The following is a 20125-nucleotide window of genomic DNA, read 5'->3' on the forward strand; positions in this document are numbered from 1 at the left end:
CAAGAATCACTCTATTGATAGGTGAAAACTGCATAAAAAAACCCGTTCAGTAGTTTTTGAGTTTACCGCGAACATACATACACACAAACAGAGACGCGGCGGGGGACTTTGTTTTATAAGGTGTAGTGATATTTATAACTAAATTTGGAACGTTAAAACAACTGGCAGTGTACCTAACGGCATACAAAATAAGAATATACATACGTCTGTATTTATTCTCATGTTTTCGCCTCATACTCTTTGTTCTTTATGTCCAATTGCCCACTTCCCTAAAGTGTTCTGAGGGCCTACAGCGAAAAACGTAAATTGAAACTTCGTTATCTACAACATGTCTAACTCTATCGCTCTTGCATATTTGAGCGATAGGGGTAGATAATGCAACTTTCGTTTTTCGCTTCGGTCATAGGGCTTCGGTGCGGTGGTCAACAACTTCGGTTGAAGGAGGCGGCAAAAGCCAAAATCAAACCATAACAAATGTCCAGCACAAATAGAAGATCGTCTGTCGACTCCAGCTTATGAGGTTGCTACATTCATCATCGAAGGAACCAAGATCTGGCCCCTGGAGAAAGTATACCACGTCATCAGGTTAGTCCCAAATTACGGTCTATGCTAGGCTATAAACTACATTTCCCCAACATACTTGTGTTTCGAAGCGAAGTTGATCAATAATCGTTCATAGAAAATTTGAATTCCGAACTCATTTCTCCTGATAAAATATCTGTGCTTCTATCAAGGGCCTGACACTCTTTGATAGAGAAAGATAGTCTTATTGCGATTCCTATAAGAGGAAAGAGAAAATAGTGCCATGCTTTGTCCTCATCACCGACAGGGTGGCATCATAGGTAGGAGGCGATGGCGAAATACCGAAATTTATAAAAGTGAAAGAGAAAAAATGCTAATGCGCCCAAATATATGAATATTCTTTCTCTTACCCCCGGTCGCTCGGCGGCTGAGTCGGTGGCGCATCTATAACTACTTGTATATACCATGTCTATCGCTTCTATTTATCAAAACCACAGTTTGGTACTGTCAACAATCCTGTGACGTTTTATCTTATAAGAATATAACTACTAACTTACTACTATTCTCATATATTTTTATCTCCAGTCTCATAAATGGTCCTTCGATCCAGAGTTTGTATTCTTGTGCTATAATTGGACATATCTCGCTAGGCTTAGATGAAATGCCTGGAAACCTGTTCCCTAGTCCATGCAAGTTATGGCAGGCGAAGCCAGGTGCCCAGAAAAACTAGTCAACTTGGAGACTGGTTCGTTAATATCTAGATTTAGTCTGGATAGCATTAGCAGATGTGTAGACACATTCGTATGTAAGAGAGTAAGATGCAACCTAGTATCTTATATCTACTTTAGGTATTTACTTTAGGTGCGCGTTGAGTTTTATCCAGCAATTTAGTAAAGAAGTAAATCTTGTGCATGATGGTCTGATTTATTACAGTTAAAGTAAAATCAGTTCTTTGGGATTGGGAAGGTACTTTGAATTCCCCAATGCTTACAATTCTTACACCTATACAATTATGTTTAACTATTAAATTACTTCGATCTGTCAATTAAATGTGTCGTTTTCAAGCAAAAGGTACCACATTGTCGCTTGCCATAAGTACGCTCTGACAGGTTTTTCGTATAAAGATATAAACAATTTTCGTCCTTATGGTAAGCGACAATGTAGTACCTTTTAATTGAAAATGTCACAAATAACTGACAGCAACATTCAAACAATTTTCAAATTTATAGTGTTCCAAATTCTAATGTTTTATGATATTTAATTCTGTTAAGCGATAACAGTATCCTAAATCCTACGGAAGGGACGGTGTTTTTTTTTTAATTTATTCTACCGTTACGAATGCCAGTAGGTACCTAAGCTATTCTGTCAACATCTTGTTAATCAAGTTTTTTGCTATCGTAAATAAACTGACTTTTTCTTTACAAAAAATACTATAACATCTACTTTTGAATAGGTAGATAGGTACTTTGACACTTTACAGATTAGTTTCTTGGAAACAATTTGAGCCCTATTCAATGCAAATCACGTACTTGTATGTCTTGTATGTGAAGTAAATTATTTGATGCTTTGCCCAGACAGGTGTCAGTAACCTTGCCTTATGCAACTGCTCTGCAGAGCCAGTTTTTTCCCACAGGGGACCGGCTCTTAGGGTTCTGTATATAAATGGAAATATTTAAATTTTCTACAATATCAGATACTACTATACAAGCAAAGAGAGATATAACTCCGTAATAGATGGATACAGTCTAAGGAAAAAACGTGCCTAGAAAATCACTAAAATTTGATTCTCGATCAGATGACGCCACTAGCTTTGGCCTACTCTCGTATCGTAGCGTAGGGCGTTGGCGGTTTCGTTTGTTATTTATAATTTTAACGCATATCAGTGCAAGAACATGGGTCAAAATAATATAAAAATAATTAATGCAAATAAAAAATAATTTATCCATATTTAAATACATTTTAACGTATTTATATAAATCTTCATTTTTAGTTTTAAAGTATGTCGATAGATGCCAGTGAATTTACAGTGGTTACAAAATTTACTATGACAGTACCGCTCTATCTTATTATATCCTCTTTGTATATAAGTTATGTACTAGTTATAAGGATTTCAATCAATTAAAACGTAAGGGTATTAAATGTATTCAACATAATTTGCACACAATCATGTACCTCATTTTAGGTATCTGGGTCAATCGGTCTCTGAGAAAAACGCATTTAATCGATTTGCAAGACCGAAGTGATCCCATAAGTGCTCCGTGACCCGTGAACAAAGTTCTGTACGAAACACTAATAATAAAAATACATACATAAAATTACGTGACCAATTACTCTGTAAAACTTCATCCAGCGAGTCTCAGTTTTTTATCAAACATGGTTGTTGAACACCACAAAGAAGGTCTTTTATATATTTCATATGTAGAAGTATTACATCGATTTAGCATTCTAAATCGATGATGTTAGATGTATGTATTCTTAGAGGGGTCCCTTTGTTTGACATAATTAATGAAATGAAATAAAACTATGAAAACGGATTATATCGCGTATATTGAACACGCGATATAATCCGTTTTCATAGTTTTATTTCATGAGTAACTATCGCGGTAACCGAAGACAATATTATAATTAATGAAAGTCATAATGTATGATTGTCATATTATCATTAGCAAAGATAGATATAACTCCGTAATAGATGGATACAGTCTAAGGAAAAAACGTGCCTCGAAAATCACGAAACTTTGATTCTCGTTCACAGGGCGCTACTAGTTTTGGCCTACAGTCGTATAGATGGCGTTGACGGTTTCGTTTGTTATTTAACAATTTTAACGCATATCAGTGAAAGAACATGGGTCAAAATCATAAAAATAATTAATGCAAATAAAAAAAAACATTTATCTATATTTATATACATTCTATCGTATTTTTATAAATCTTTATTTTTAGTTTTAAAGTGTGTCGACAGATAGCAGTGAATTTACTGGGGTTACAAAATTTACTATGACAGTACCGCTCTAGTATAAGTTACTCTATGTCATTAGTCATAATTCTGAAACCGTTAACTTTTCAGGATTTTAAGGATTGGTGGCTCAGTTGGCAGAGCGCTGGAGTATCGATCCAGAGGCCGTGAGTTCAAGTCTCACCCAAGGCAGTAATTTTTCCACTTTTAAATTTATTCTAAGCTTAATAGCATCGATCGCAGACGTTTCTGCTTGTTAAAAATTAATTTTTAGGAGTTTCCTCGGGTTGTCCTATAGATAGGTTAGGTTAGGTTTGTTTTAACCCTGAAAACTTTTCAACGCGTAACTACCAGGCCTAATGCTTTGGAGTTTGGACCTGTTTATAGTTTTTTATATGCAATTTGTGAACTACAGACAGACTATGCTAGTTCTATTTTAATAACAAAACTTCCGTGAGACACAGACATATTAAATATATTAATAACGGGTCACTCACCGGTACGGAGTGAAACATGTCGAGCGTTTTCGACTTAAAACACGTGAGTGACCCGTTATTAATATATTTAATATGCTAGTTCTAGTAGTCTTCTCAAATATACTTACAAAAAAATGTTAGGCTCATAAGAAAAACAATTTACGACTTACAAAATAATAGCATCCGGCGTGCTAAGAACGATACTGACATACCCTTTCAAATTATCTGGTATGAAATTTGCATCAGCTCTTTATTTCAAGGTCGATTACTCACTTGTATGCGGAAGAAATTAAAACAGTTAATGAATAATTGAATTTAACTTATTACTTAACTTTATGATACATTCATTCTTACTTAACTGTTTTGAAATGGAGATCATTCAGGATAATTTTGAGATTCAAATATTTTATTTTGGCAATATGAAAGCTACTTATTTTATTAAAAATAAAATCATTATCGCCTACCTGTTAACAACTTGACATTGGTTACGAAAGAAAGGTTTAAAATGTGACGCTCATTATTATGTAATTTATTTACATATTTCAAAAACTCAGAAAAATCTTGCGTAAGTTTACTTAAAATAGTAGCAAAGATAGATATAACTCCATAATAGATGTATACAGTCTTAGGAAAAAACGTGCCTCGAAAATCAAGAAAATTTAATTCTCGAACATATGGCGCCACTACCTTTGGCCTACTCTCGAATAGATGGCGTTGACGGTTTCGTTTGTTATTTAACAATTTTATCGCATTAATATCAGTGAAAGAACATGGGTCAAAATGATATAAAAATAATTAATGCCAATAAAAAAAAAATCCTTTATCCGTACCATATATAAATACATTTTAAGGTATTTTATGCATCTTCATTTTTAGTTTTAATCGTGTGTCGATAGATGGCAGTGAATTTACTGTAGCTACAAAATTTACTATGACAGTACCGCTCTATCCTATTATATCCTCTTTGATAGTAGGTAATGCAGGGAAGTTACTTCGTGTTTATGTGTATATACATACAATTTCAAACACAATAAAATTATCACTAATCAAATCATCCCATCATCTCCACCATATCATGAGCTTTTATCATTCTTAAGTCTGATAATAATGTATTAGAAATAATGCATCATATCCGGTTTATACATCGCAACCCCTTTATGTTTTCGGAGGGATGTTAACAAAACATTCAGTGGTCAAAGTCAGGTTATTTAGTCGAAATATGCTTGTTGCCAAGTAACCGTTTTGACTCGTTAGGTATGGCAACCGAATACCAACCCTTCTGAAAATTTTATTAACCATTTGAATGAAAATTCTCTTCGCTAATTCCTTTAACTCCTGTTGCAATCATAACGACATAAATTACGATGTCTCATGTCTGCTGATAAAAGTTTGATTCTTCTTACCGTGATTTCGGAAAATCCGTCCTTCATATTTCCGACATAGAAGGATACTGGATCCAAAGAGGATTGTGCCATATGGAATATCCTGACAAAAGTCCGGACATCACCCTAAAAATACTGTCATTTCCTGGATGGTAATTTCTTTAAAAAAAAACGTTCATTAAATCCCTTATTCTAACCTTTCTTGGGCCACTAGCCCCTTCAGCTACATTGACATTGACACTCTTCAAGATCCTGCAATCCTGACAAAGAACCAAAAATCCTGACATGTCAGGAGAAGTCCTGACGTACGACTCACGTACGAGCACACACAAACTAACACATGTTTTCATCAGTCGTTACAATAGAGTGTAAATCTAAATATATCCAGCCATTACAAAATAGGTATACCTATTATACCTAGTGCTCGGCGCGTTCCAGTGATCTTTAGAATATGCGGTCACAGACAGACAAGCATACAATGTACAATATAACAACGCGGAAGCCTTTTACTCCGTTTGCTAGCTAGCCGCAGCGAATTTACGATTTTGAAGAGATTTTTGTACCAATTTTAGTATCAAATGATCGTAAATTACCTAATTTATATTTTTTATTAAACTACACTCTTTTTGTGTCACAACTTCGTCTGCGTGCTGCATAACGTTGTATGATGTAGATATTTATTGATATAAACCTATGTCCTCTACACAGTCCTAACATTATATCCATACCTTATATTGGTTCAACGCTTTGGCTTCTATTGAGTGATTTGAGTGACATAATAAAACAGAACATTAAACTCGCTCACGGCGTAATTAACATAATAACTATCTTCCATAATAACTAGTTGTCACATTCCTACTAGATTAGTTAGTTACTAATGAGTTAAGTGATGGAAAAGCTTTCAATTATTAAATTCCTTAGCAATGGCGCTTCAACGACCGGTTGTTGGCTTGGAATAGGAAGATGTCTCAACAGGTTCATAGCGTTCAAGCTCACTACACAGAGTTTGCAATGACAAAGTGTGGCTGTGTCACCATAATCTTCAAAAGCTCGTTCTACAAACGTTGCAATAAATGGCGATTTTAGATAATTGCTGGCTAAGTACGAGGAACTAATTCAATCGATCGATCAAATGCCACAAAGTATCTCAAATCGCATATGATGGTCAATATTGTCAGTGACCTATGTAGGGGCCACTACACGGACTCCAAAGATAATCCTCCAAAGGTAAAGGATGGGCCATCAGACATCTTAAATGTAAATGTTATGTATGGGTTCTTGTGTATTGCTCGTGTATGGGTTCTAGGATATTGTCTTTGATTTCAAATCGAATTGGTGTCCTGGTCAAAAGAAATCTGTAATCTGATAAACATTTAGATCTGAATTTTAAGTAGATATGTCTATGATGGCCTTTACTATGTGTTGATAAAGAAATACCAAATTATGTAAAACAACTTAATGACCTGTGAATGATTTTAAAAATTAAGTCTGATTATTTGAAATAAAAATGTTTCTGGTTAGGTAGTTTGCACAACTTTTTGTTCTTTGTAGTTATTGATTGTGTAAAGCCGTGTGCTAACTGCAATGTAAACATTGTGAATTAGCTACCTATTATATTGCTATCTGATAATAAGACAAATAGGTACCTATAATATTGTAAAAAAACATTAGAAGCTTGTTGTCTCGATGCGATTTACCGCGTACCCGACCGTTTGATCCCGCAGTTTTTTGCGTTTCCATTCAATAACCGTCATGAGCAAACCGTTGAACACCTGCCGCGACTAGCGGAGGGAAACACCGATAACCCCAACCGTAGAAATTAAATTATAGCACAAAATGCCAAAAAAACTGTGTAAGAATCCGACTACAGTTACGTTTAATGAACTTTATTAATTATACAAAATCCATAAAGCCGAAAAGCACCACGTTTATTTCGAACAGTTAGCCGTTGTGCAAGATAACCAGAATCGAGATAAGACTGTTTGCTCTTGGACGTCCCGTGGCAAGTCAGAACGTAATCTTTATACGCGTTAAAGTGCTGAACGTGAATATAACCAGTTTCGAAGCGTTCTTAACGGTTAAGGTGCCGCCGCTTGACGGATGATTGAATTTTGTGAAGACTCACCGTCCGTTGGGGGCCGATGGGGAGTGCACCAGCTTCACTGCGAACAGGAACTGAATAGCACACACGAGAAGACAGCACAGGTTCAGAGAGAGCGTCAACGCACACAGAGCTAACGTCACTTCGTACACAACCGCGAACTCTTCGGGAGCACTCGTGGCCGGCGCGGATATCTTCAGAAGGAACAGCAGCGCCAGTAAAGCTAACAGGAGACTGACGAGGCAGAGGAGTGCCAAGGAAGTGAGCGCTTCCTCGGTCGCCGCTCTGATGCTCCTCGATTTCCCGTTCGTCGAAGTCCTTGCTCCATTCACGTTTCCATTGGCTATCTTTGGTGGAGACGCGACAGGAACGGGAGATAGGACGGGCACGCTAGGATTCGGATGCCCGCCCGGGCTGACGCTCGCCGAGGTGCCTCCGACGGAATGCTTGGAGGAATCCAAGGTGGACACGTTGAGGGGTAAATGATGGTGCGGCCGCCGAGGCATGTTCTGATAGCGTTGGTCGGCATCGTTCGCCGCCGGCGGCCGCTGAGCATGCTTCAACATGTCGCGGTTAGGCCGCTGGCCATACCGCGGACCTGTTCGCGGGCATAGCAACCGGCTCTGTGTATCGGCGGGCGTGCGTCTCGCCCGCAGTCGCGAGCTTACTGAGCGGTCTCGGAGCCCCTCTCTTACCTGCGCGTAATTATGTCAGTTACAGTGCAAGCGCAGGGTGCACTCGGATCCTGAGCATACCTCTACAATGGTTGCCAAAACAAATAACTTTCAATACATTGTTTACAACAAGTTACTGTTAATTGTTTGCAATTTGAGGATTGTTTCGAGATGATTATAATAATGGAATTCGTAAATATTGTAAAAAGACGGTTGGAGTGTTTGAATATGAATGGTATTGATACTTTTACATGCCAATGACAATGTCTTTAGTCTTAATGTAATGGCATAATGGGAATACTTGACATCAAAATTATCTACACATAGGTAAATTTATGCTACTGACTCGACTCTACTTATTCCTTGCCTTGATAGAGTAGCTTTCTTAATGCTTGATGTTATTTGAATTTATTAAACTTATTTGCATGTTTTTTCAATGTTTTTCTGCTACGCTACAGTATTTTTCAAACAGCTTGGGTGCCGTGACCTGATGACCTGTCATCTAAATTATAATATTGCGAGATTTTGCGTTTTAACGTCACCACAGCTGTCACCGTACCCAAGTTATGTGAAAAATACTATAGTAAGCCGAGTTTTTATCTTACCAGTATATCACGAGCTATCAGAATACTCAGTAGAATTTAGCTCCTAAACGCCTTCTCAAGTTATGCGGTTTGAACGAATGTGGCCGGATATCCTTGTAACTTGACTGAGAAAGACTACGGGGCTTCCTTCCGGTGCTTAAAGACAACCAACGATCTCTTGTAGTTTATTCACTCCAGTGAGATTTGAATATATTAATTGTTTTTTATACAATCGTGATATAATTTAAAGCTTTTCAGTCGAGTACCGTGTTTAGGCAACGAAGCTTGCTGAGTTGCCTAAGTGAGGTACGAGATTGAAAAGCTTGATTACATCACTACGAGTCATCTAAAATATTTTTTTTATCTTTAAAACTAGTACTAAAATGTAGTACAAAAGACATCAACGCGCGACTATTAATTGTCGTATAATATTTTTTTTATTTTTATTTATCACAAATACCCAGTTGAGTTATGGGTGTCTTCTATGTAGGTATAATATAAGTATTTGTACATATCTTTATAATCTATTTATCGTCGTCAAGTACCCACAACACATGCCTTTGAGCTTACTGTATAATATTTATTATTATTATTATCCTATAATAATGTTTATATATTTATAAATTATCTTCCAATTAATTCCTTAAGTAAGCAACACGGTCATAAGCATCAGACAAAAACCGGCCAAGTGCGAGTCGGACTCGGTCGGTTCCGTACTTTTTAGTATTTGTTGCTATAGCGGCAACAGAAATACATCATCTGTGAAAATTTCAACTGTAGCTATCACGGTTTATGAGATACAGCCTGGTGACAGACAGACAGACGGACAGCGGAGTCTTAAGGATGACTCACGTCAGACCGGGCCGTGTCCGGGCCGGAGCTTCCGGCGCTTACTTTTCTATGACATGACAGGTCATCAGATCAGATCACGTGGTGGTTTCCATAGAAAACGAAGCGCCGGAAGCTCCGGTCCAAACACGGCCCGGTCTAACGTGAGTCATCCTTTAGTAATAGGGTCCCGTTTTACCCTTTGGGTACGGAACCCTAAAAAGAAGCATACACTGTGCATTGTCCATGTGTTACGGTTTTTATAGAGCACCTGTAGCAGGTGGTGGCACGGGCCGTGGCAGCCGGTGTCAAGCCTCCTGTCTTGGTGCAGCTAGGTTTTTATTAAATGTCTACATTATATTTAGCTTGCTCTTTCGTCAGGTGCATGACTTCACCGTCTTGATAGGCTCTGTTCAGATGTTTGTGAACACCTCGGCCGCTCCGATATATTTGTTGGCGACTGTGACTGCTGCATCACACCGGATGAATAACCGGTCAATTCGAAAAACGTGATAATTACTAGATACGGGAACAATACGAGATCTTCTAGTTCAGTTCTCAACTAGTTATCATTTGCAGTTCGATTCGAGAAACCAATTGTCATTTCACGCTACAATTATTGTGACATATAAAATCATATTTAAATAATTTAAAATCGGGTCTATCGCGAATTTATTTTGTTACCTTTATTTTAAATGTGATTTAATATATATCTTAAGCAAATCTTAAAGATATCGTTCAAAAGGACATTCCGAATTGCGGAAATGTCAAATTTGACATGCCTTTGTTAAGGGCCCTGGGGCCACACTCATGCGCGAATCGCGGCTTCGCGCCGTGATTCGCGCATGAGTGTGGAGGGCCCTTTAAATATCTCGTTATCGTTTCTGTTTCATATCTAGTGGATATCTCAGAAGTCAGGGACTTCAAAACCTATTTTGTACTTGCTTTTGTCAATAAAAATATATATTTTTTTATAAGTATCTATCTAGTTGTTCGAATTGGCCCGTAAGAGTCGTTAACCGACTCTAACAACAATGTTTGTATGAAAATGTTAGCGACCTTCTGAAGTAAGGACGTTGTCCGAAGTGATTGAAAAACTTGCATCTTTTGTAGTGTGACCATGATTTCAAACAAATAGAAATATTTATTTTTCACCTCAGCAGCTCGAACAAGCCTACTTTCGTCAACAAACAAAGTATCTTTTTAATTTAGTGAAGGCCATGAACTGCCACTTCATACTTCGGGGACAAATTCGAAATACATTTTAACCTTTAATATGTTCTCACTACTGAGGCGAAAAATTATATGTGCAACACGAGAGCAAAGTTATTTTACATCTCGTGTTTTTGAGTCCCTCGCTACGCTCAAGATTCTAACTTAGAATCGCTTCGCTCGTGATTCAATTATAGAATCTTTCGCTTTTTCGGGACTCAAAATAAACACTCGCAAGAAAATAAAACTATGAAAACGGATTATATCGCGTATATTGAATTTATAATACATCCCGATTTTATTTCATGAGTAACTATCGCGGTAACCGAAGACAATATTACTCGCAAGAAAAATCAACTTTCCTCTCTTGTTGCACAAATAACTATTGCACTAATAACGCATAACAGACATAAATTAAGTAGGAACAAGAAAAATGGAATGGAATCTGGAATATAAGAACAAGTACCTATAAAATATTTCAGAATTGAATTTGGACGTAATTAAGGGAAAAGGACCCAATCCACAAAAATCTGTTAGTAAAATTTGAACTTTCTGTCAAAAGGAATAAAATTTGAACTTTGTGTCAAAAGGAATAAAATTTGAACTTTATGTCATTCATTTAAATGACAAATTTTAGAGGAAATAATTATAAAGCATTATTAGTATTATTATTAACTAGTTTAAGTTTATTTGTAGTTTATACTATTATTATTTTTAAGTTTATTTATAGTTTACTATTAATGTTATGTTATGTGTAATCTCGTTTAATAAATCTAAAAGGATGAATCCTTTTCGCTATTTAAACTACGTCAAATTACGAATGTGCTCGGAATCCGGTAATATCCGGAATTTTCTATAATGGGTCCTGTTTGTGGTCACCCCGCAGGCGGCCCGTTGTGGGCAAGAATGTTGCGAATCTAGTCGACGGCTACGCAAACTACAGACTTGAGATGCTTTCTTGGCGCGTACTCACGCAGAACACCAAATGGGTTATTCCCACGAGTTACCACGAAGTTGTAAACAGTGTTGTTAAAACTGAGATTTTTACGTCACCTGTCGCCACTTCCCACTGGTAACAACTGAGCAAAACAATCCCAGTAGTCAAGCCAAAACCATAAATTAGGTACGCTTTATAATTCTTAACCTTAAAAGATACATGTTTAATTAGTTTACGTAATGTTTTTTTCGTTCATAACTATACGTAGTATTTTTCACATACCTGGGGTACGGTGGCAGCTGTCATCTCAATACATATTTTGCGTTTTAAGGTTATAAATTATATAAATTGATAGAGCTGTCACCGTACCCAAGCCATATGAAAAATACTATAATCTTTTAAAGCTTAAGTCCGCAGTTTTCGCAGTTATTTCGTAGTAGAGGTTAACCGCACGTTCTTAGTAGAGGATACTTACTTTTATTTTAATTACCACGTAAAATAAACTTAGGTCTCAGCTACCACTTTTGTCTCTTTCTTGTAGAGGACAGGTAAGTTATGTCTGAGAGGGACATATACAGACTATATTGGGAACTCAGACTTACTTTTATTTTAATTACCAAGTAAAATAAACTTAAGAGGGCAAGTTGGTCTCAGCTACCACTTTTGTCTCTTTCTTGTAGAGGACAGGTAAGTTATGTCTGAGAGGGACATATACAGACTATATTGGGAACTCAGACTTACTTTTATTTTAATTACCAAGTAAAATAAACTTAAGAGGGCAAGTTGGTCTCAGCTACCACTTTTGTCTTTTTCTTGTAGAGGACAGGTAAGTTATGTTTGAGAGGGACATATACAGACTATATTGGGAACTCAGACTTACTTTTATTTTAATTACCAAGTAAAATAAACTTAAGAGGGCAAGTTGGTCACAGCTACCACTTTTGTCTCTTTCTTGTAGAGGACAGGTAAGTTATGTTTGAGAGGGACAATATATAGACTATATTGGGAACTCAGACTATAGCCATCCACCACCATTAATATTCCAGCATGGCAGATAGGTACTTTTGGCGCGTAATTTAATTCGCTACTAACTATAATAAATTCATATTGTTTGTTGTATTCTTCTTCTTCTTTTCCTGTTACCCCCTGCTGGGGTGTAGGGCTCGAATCTTGTTTTTCCATTGACTACGGTCTTGGGCAGCTTGGGTAACCTCCTCCCACCCCATCCCCAATACACCCAGCTCTTTCTCCAAAGAACGACGCCAAGTGGATTTAGGGCGACCATGTTTCCGCTTGTTTGTTGTATTAGAATAAATAAATGTATATGCTGACCATGATACAGAATAAGTATAATAGTATTATCATACAGAACGGCCACGCACCGCCCCGCCCCGACTCAAATTACCTCGCCCCGCTACACCAGATTGACGGCCGTTTGCCGGCCGCTCAGTACTATTTTTAAGCAACTTACTCACACTATGACGCATGACGCGTGTACAGACGTGCCGTTCACACATAGAAACGATTGCAAGTGATTTTTGAGGTATAGCGTGTCCGCCCTGTGCCCATGATTCCCATGATCTACGCCCAGAAAAAAAAAAAGTATATACTAACCGTACAGAAAGGACACTTCCTACAAAACCGAAGTTTGACAGCGATGCGATTCATGCTGTTCCTATCTAATGTATGGCACCATCCCTTTCGGCTATTTAGGGTTGTCAAAATTCTAATTACCTTATCTGTGGTCGTTTTCGCAATGGGACGTCAAGTTGTGCCAACCCTAATTTCTCGGAGCAATGCTGAGCCGAACGGAGCCGAGAATGCCCGAAAGGAGGAGTGTCTCTGGCAATACAAAACAATTCATATCACCACGCTATCAAATTATTCTCCAATTGTGATAACTTTCGTTCACTTAGGTATTGACCCTGGGGTCAATCGAGATAAACCTCGAGTCAGTTGTGTTGTGTAGTCGCTATAAGTGCACGGCTCAAGAAATATGTCGTAAGTTTTTTTAATCATTATACCTAATATTCCTTTATTTTTACTTATTGACCTGTCCGTCTGTTCTAATCTACAGTACCCCTGTGTTAATAACATTCGAGTGTGACGTCACGTACGCGTTTGCGTTAAGTGTCATTTTGTATGGGATTCAGTTTCGAAAACGTGCCGCTTGGCGCTCTGTTCAAAATCCTATACAAAAATAGACATATCGCAAGCTCGAACGCTCGTCGCGCTTTCGAATGAAACGAACACGAGTAGAAAATGCTTTCGCCTGTTCTAAATGTTCTAATCTACAGCGTTTTTTTGCTAGATTTTCGTGAAATGAGTAATTTCAATAAATTTCATTATCAATAAGTTCAGATTGTCGTGTGTCCAAAAATTGTATGTAATGATGGAGTTATGGGTGATTTTAAAGTAGTCGGAATCACCCGAATACACCCTATGTATATTTTTCCGATTTATTTAGGAACATTTTCAAAATGGAGGAGCTCCCAAACCCTCTCGCGCACGAGCCTACGCCCAGCAGTGGGACGTAATATGTTTTAGGGTTCCGTACCCAAAGGGTAAAAACGGGACCCTATTACTAAGACTTCGCTGTCCGTCTGTCTGTCACCAGGCTGTATCTCATGAACCGTGATAGCTAGTTGAAATTTTCACAGATGATGTATTTCTTTTGCCGCTATAACAACACATATTAAAAAGTACGGAACCCTCGGTGGGCGAGTCCGACTCGCACTTGGCCGGTTTTTTAAATAGAATTTTTCAAACTTGATGGGTAGGGTGTAGGGTTAATTTATAACCTAAAAACGCCAATCTCGCAAAACTGTATTAAAATGACACCCGTCAGCGTACCCATCGGGTATAAAAAATACTATTGGTGGCTAAATAAGTAAATAACACTTATCTGTGGTAACCTTGACTGTGAGTTCCGATTCGTTCGCGTAATAATATACTAAGATCGTATGTTCGCGATATATTTTTAGGTTAGCTTGGTTATTTGGAAACCTTGAAGGAATTGAAAACTGAATAGTTGAATACATAGTCGTTTTTGTTTCTGTACGTCAGCTGTTTTAGTTCAGTGTTTATACTTTCAAAGTTTCTAATGTTTTGTTGGTTATACTGCATGAGTTAATTGTAAGTAAATAGCTATATTTATTATAGGTACTCCCGGCTCTACCATTTCATCTAAATGTGTCTAAATTCACTGCCTCGGGCGAGACTTGAACACACAACACCGGGATACCCCCCGCTCGCTCTACGAACAGAGCTAACTACGCATTAACCTTTTGGACGCCAATGACCGATATATACGCATTACGCACCGTATGTTCAACGCCAAAGACCGATAAATCGGTCATAGACCACAGAGCAACATAGACCTACATGCATATACATAAAGTTCAATTTCAGTTTTGACACTTCGGTGACGTGGCGTCTGGTCTGGATGACAACTTTTGTGTTTGCCACGGTGTCGAAAAGGTTAAAAAAACCGGCCAAGTGCGAGTCGGACTCGCCCATCGAGGGTTCCATACTTTTTAGTATTCGTTGTTATAGCGGCAACACAAATACATCATCTGTGAAAATTTCAACTGTCCAGCTATCACGGTTCATGAGATACAGCCTGGTGACAGACGGACAGACGGACAGCGGAGTCTTAGTAATAGGGTCCCGTTTTTACCCTTTGGGTACGGAACCCTAAAATAGACTTATTTTTACAGACAACTCATGGACGTAGTGGTGGTAGGCTGCGGCGCGTCAGGCGTAGCCGCTATACGACGACTCCACGATGCCGGGCTGAAAGTGCTGGGGCTAGAAGCCGCTGACAGGATCGGGGGCAGAATCAACTCTGTCCAGTTTGGAGAGGGGAAAGTGGACCTAGGGGCTGCATGGTAAGTGTACGACGAACAGTACGCCACCTGAGGGCGCAATTAGAGTGACAGAGAAAGATGTCCGCAATTTGAGAACTTCGGTGTTCATGATAGGCCCATTCCTGCAGTACCGCCAGATTATGGTTTCAGAACTCCGAACACAGTCATACGTAGTGATAGGCAAAGGAGAAGCCGCTATTAGGTGACTAAATGATGCTGGTTTGAAGGTGCTGGGGGGTGCTATTTAATTACGTGCCCGCAACTATCAGAAGTAAATACTCTTTCTAATTCAATCTTGTTAAGGTCAATTGCACAAGTCACTTAATAACAAACAAATGATATTACATACTGAACGCTACACGCTACTGGTATGTGGTTTGGCGAGGTGCGGCAGTTATCAAAAAAACATAAAGGAACTTTCTTTTTTTGTCCAAGACACTTTCGTAAAAGACGTTACATGACATCCTAAAACCCGAATGAGCATCCTAAATTTGTATTCCAGGTGCCACGGTGAAAAAGACAACCTAGTGTTCGAGCTAGCCAACCCATTGGGTTTACTAGGCCGGCCAGAGCCGGATAACAAATGGTTCCTTCTGTCAAATGGGGATCTGGTGCCAAACGATAAAGCCGAGGATATCGTCGTCGCTTTTAATGAGGAAGTGGCTAAGGCGGATAAGAACAGTAAGAAGGGGATTGCTGAATGTGTGAGGAATGCGTAAGTTGAATTTATAGCTGTATAATTTAAATTAAGGAGAATTCACACGGAAAGACTCGAATTCGCAATTTTGGGGGTTTTTTTACCAGACAGAGGGATCAGGCCCCGTACCCAACACGCCAACCGCTAACGCTCCGTAGCGATCGAAACGCAAAGAGTTTTGTCACTGTCGCACTAATACGGAAGAGTGATAGAGAGACACAAAGCGTTTCGTTGTCGAAGCGATAGCGATTGTCACCTTGGCTGGGCGAGTTCCTTTGGTTCTGATTCTGATGAATAGTCGTTAGTAGATTGTATTAATAGAATCAGGCGTTACTTTGCGGAAATCCATATTAATCAAAACAAAACTATTACTTTGTTAATCCGCAATAATAACGTGCTAGTCAATTATAATTGATAATGCTACCCGTTATGGTTATCTACTTGCGTATTTTTTGCATGCAATTAATGTTCCCACCCTCCAAACGCAATACATAACCAAATAAATATAACAAACCACCATCAAAAGTACAAAACCCGACACGTGTTTCGCCTCTCTACGAGGCATCATCAGGAAATGCTGAAGCTGTTGACGGTCCGGCGTCCGGTTTTGATTAGTAGTAGATTTTATTGATCATCAGATCTGAGTTTATTAAACCTATAGACCATCAGGCTCTAAAAACAGTTGTCTGTGGAATTCTTTTAATAATGTTAAGGCTGGACCTCAGGACCACAAGGTAGAAAGATCTTTCTGGCACCTCTGTGAGGTGGATGTGTGGGGCAATTCTTTATGTACGCTTCCAATTTCACGTATACTCGTATACATCCTTTCACAGTACCAAATCAAACACAACTCTAAAGAAGGATCCAAAACTGACCAACATGATCCTAGAGTGGTATGAAAGAAACAGTCATCTGGGAGGCCAGAAGGACCCAAAGCAAGGGAAGTCGTTGAAGGGGTTGGAGGAGTTTTGGAATTCTGAAGGGGAGTTCATGCTCCATTGGAAGGGGAAGGGGTACGCTACCATATTCGATGTGCTTTTGGTAAGTATTTCCATAATAAATAGCATAATAAAGGGCTCCATAGACCTTTTAACAAATCGCATATTTTTAATCACATCGATTTCGGTCAATTGCGACTTTAATGAAGTACAAAGCCGAGTGATTTGGCGGCTCCTACGTTATTTTGTCCACTCTAAAATCTATAATTGTGTGAATATTCGTATTCACAGAACAAATACCCAGACCCGTCCAAGGCGATTCCCGTCAACATCCTGCTAAACAAAGAGGTGGAGAGCATCAAGTGGAGCAGCAGCCAAGGGGACTCTGGCAGCCCTCTGGTTCACGTCAAGTGCACAGATGGAAGCTTGTACGCTGCTAAGAGTGTCATCGTCACTATTTCTATCGGAGTTTTAAAGGAAAGGTAAGCTTTTGCCGCTGGTCATCATCCTAGCTGTGTCCCGACATTTTGCTAAGGCTTACTTAGGGAGCCTGGGGTCCGCTCGGCAACATAATCTCAAGAATTGACAGTTGACACAGGCACTCGTTTTTCGTTTTTTTCCAAGCCATAGGGGGAAGTATTGCCTTATTGGATCTGGTCCAGTTTCCTCACGATGTCTTCTACGTAGGTAGTAGGCAAAAAACATTCCCAACTGTTTGTTTATTTATTTATTTAATCTTTATTGCACAAAAGAAAATACAATCGTACAAAAGGCGGACTTAATGCTATGAGGCATTCTCTACCGGTCAACCTTCGGACAAAGCAGATAATTTGTAGGCGGTGCAACATAGTGATTACAAGTATAGTTAAATAATGGATAGGCATAGACATACATACATATATCTGTATATATAATATTCATATAAATACATACAATATACTGTTGACAGTAGATCTGCCGATTTTTTTCTGCAAGATTGAAGACAAGTTGGATAACAGCAGAACATGACTGGTCGTTGTGGAAATCTTTAAAAAAGGCCTAAGTTCAATGGACGTCTTTCGGCTGATATAATGATGATAATTAATATATTTCACATTATATGTTCCAGGCATTCTCAACTTTTCAACCCCCCGCTACCCGCCGAGAAAGTCAACACCATAAACAACCTACAATTCTGCGTTCTCGGCAAAATCTACATCGAATTCGAGAAGCCTTGGTGGCCGAAATCACCTGCCAATTTCACTCTCCTCTGGCAAGACGAAGATAAGAAGAAATTCTCTAAAGAGGAACAGTGGATCACGGAGATTTTTGGATTCATAACAGTGGAGAACCAGCCTAATGTATTGCTGGCGTGGATATATGGAGAAGGCGCGGAGGAAATGGAGAAGGTCAGCTTGGAAGGGGTTAAGACTGGGGTGGAGAAGTTGCTGGATATCGTGAGAAGGCAGTTCGAAGTGACGCCGGTGAAGAATGTTATAAGGTAAGGTTAAGCTAAAACATGAGAAAATATACTTATCGACTGAATAGTCATAGAATATAGATGATAGCATATTCATAAGACAGAACTAAGTTTTTATTTCCCAAACAATAGGGATATTACGCGAAACTCTGCGCAGAGGGCGCCGCTGCCACTCTATCTGAGGGTCTATCGCGAAACAAGAAAATCGAAATTTCGTTATCTAACATCTTTGTCACTCTTGCATATTCGAGCGATAGAGGCAGATAGCGAAATTTCGGATTCGCGTTTCCCGGTAGGTCCTCTGTAAACAAACCGCTTTGATGCATCAATGTCATATTTTATTATCTCCGAAAACGTGTCAAAAACCTGTTTAAAGGTACAGTATGTATAAGGTACTCTATGGTTTACTAAAAAGGCTTAAGCTGCACTCTGGTGGCAGAACATTGCAGTATATAATATCGAGTGAAATACCACTGTTTTTTTTTTCAGGACGCAATGGGCTTCAAACTCCCTAACCAGAGGCGCGTACGCCTACCGCAGTGTTGCCAACGAACAAAATGGAGGCAGCGCCATAACTTTGAGCGAACCTCTTTACCACAGCAACAATTTCCCTATTGTATGCTTCGCGGGTGAAGCCACGTCGCACCATAGACACACCGCCGTCCATGGGGCCATAGAGGCGGGATTCAGAGAGGCTGATAGGTTAATAGAGAGTTTGAAGAAATAAAAATATTGTCTATAATTTGTTTTTTTTTTTTCCGAATAGTAGTACAGTTATACTTAGAAGAAATAATGGTAACATAATTAGGTTTACAAAAATCACCACATCGCATAAAGTGCGTAATACTAACAAATTTAATAAGCATCTTTAAGGAACAGGGTTGTAGACTAAGATAAGTCTGCAACGGTTTTGATAGCACACGCAGTGTTATTTTTTTTATACTATGTCGGTGGCAAACGAGCATACGGCCCGCCTGATGTTAAGCAGTCTCCGTAGCCTATGTACGCCTGCAACTCCAGAGGAGTTACATACGCGTTGCCGACCCTAACACTCTTCTCCCTCGTTGAGCTCTGGCAACCTTACTCACCGGCAGGAACACAACACTATGAGTAGGGTGTAGTGTGTATTTATACGTCATAATTTCATAGTTTAACGTTTAAAATTACACTTTCACTGCGTGTGCTATCAAAATCGTTGCAGACTTATCTTGGTCTAACTCTATCATGAAAGGGGCAAGTGTAATACTAAATAAATTTCACCAGGGCACTAACGACAAAAATCGGGAAAAAAATCTAATGGACATTCAAACATCTTGAGGGCCTTGTAGACGAAACTTATGGGCCCAAGGGTTTTTATTACAATTTTTTTATCAGTTCCATGGGAAACCTTGTTCAGTATGACCATCTTAATACATTTTAGATCTTCAAAATCACCCAGTATCAAGGCTCGGAACCGGTTTTTTCTTCATATAAAAAATACCGGTATTATT

The 20125-nt window shown here is 38.8% G+C and overlaps 2 protein-coding genes across 2 annotated transcripts in view; one reads left to right on the plus strand and one right to left on the minus strand.

The window, feature by feature from the left end:
- The window catches only part of LOC134748825 (uncharacterized), a 58051-nt gene extending 49945 nt beyond the window's left edge, over nucleotides 1-8106 (minus strand). The window contains exon 1 of the mRNA XM_063683634.1: nucleotides 7462-8106. Coding sequence (XP_063539704.1) covers nucleotides 7462-8003 — 542 coding nt within the window. The 5' untranslated portion in view covers nucleotides 8004-8106. The remainder of the gene's footprint in view (nucleotides 1-7461) is intronic.
- Nucleotides 8107-13627: 5521 nt separating this feature from the next.
- LOC134748945 (spermine oxidase-like) lies at nucleotides 13628-19375 on the plus strand. The gene is made up of 7 exons (XM_063683813.1): nucleotides 13628-13673; nucleotides 15392-15562; nucleotides 16044-16256; nucleotides 17072-17279; nucleotides 17468-17658; nucleotides 18285-18656; nucleotides 19125-19375. Exons 1-7 carry the CDS (start codon nucleotides 13669-13671, stop codon nucleotides 19360-19362), a joined length of 1398 nt encoding a protein of 465 aa, XP_063539883.1. The 5' UTR covers nucleotides 13628-13668; the 3' UTR covers nucleotides 19363-19375.
- The last annotated feature ends 750 nt before the right edge of the window (nucleotides 19376-20125 follow it).

Source organism: Cydia strobilella, chromosome 17 (assembly GCF_947568885.1).
Source record: "Cydia strobilella chromosome 17, ilCydStro3.1, whole genome shotgun sequence".
NCBI classification, from domain to species: Eukaryota; Metazoa; Arthropoda; class Insecta; order Lepidoptera; family Tortricidae; genus Cydia; species Cydia strobilella.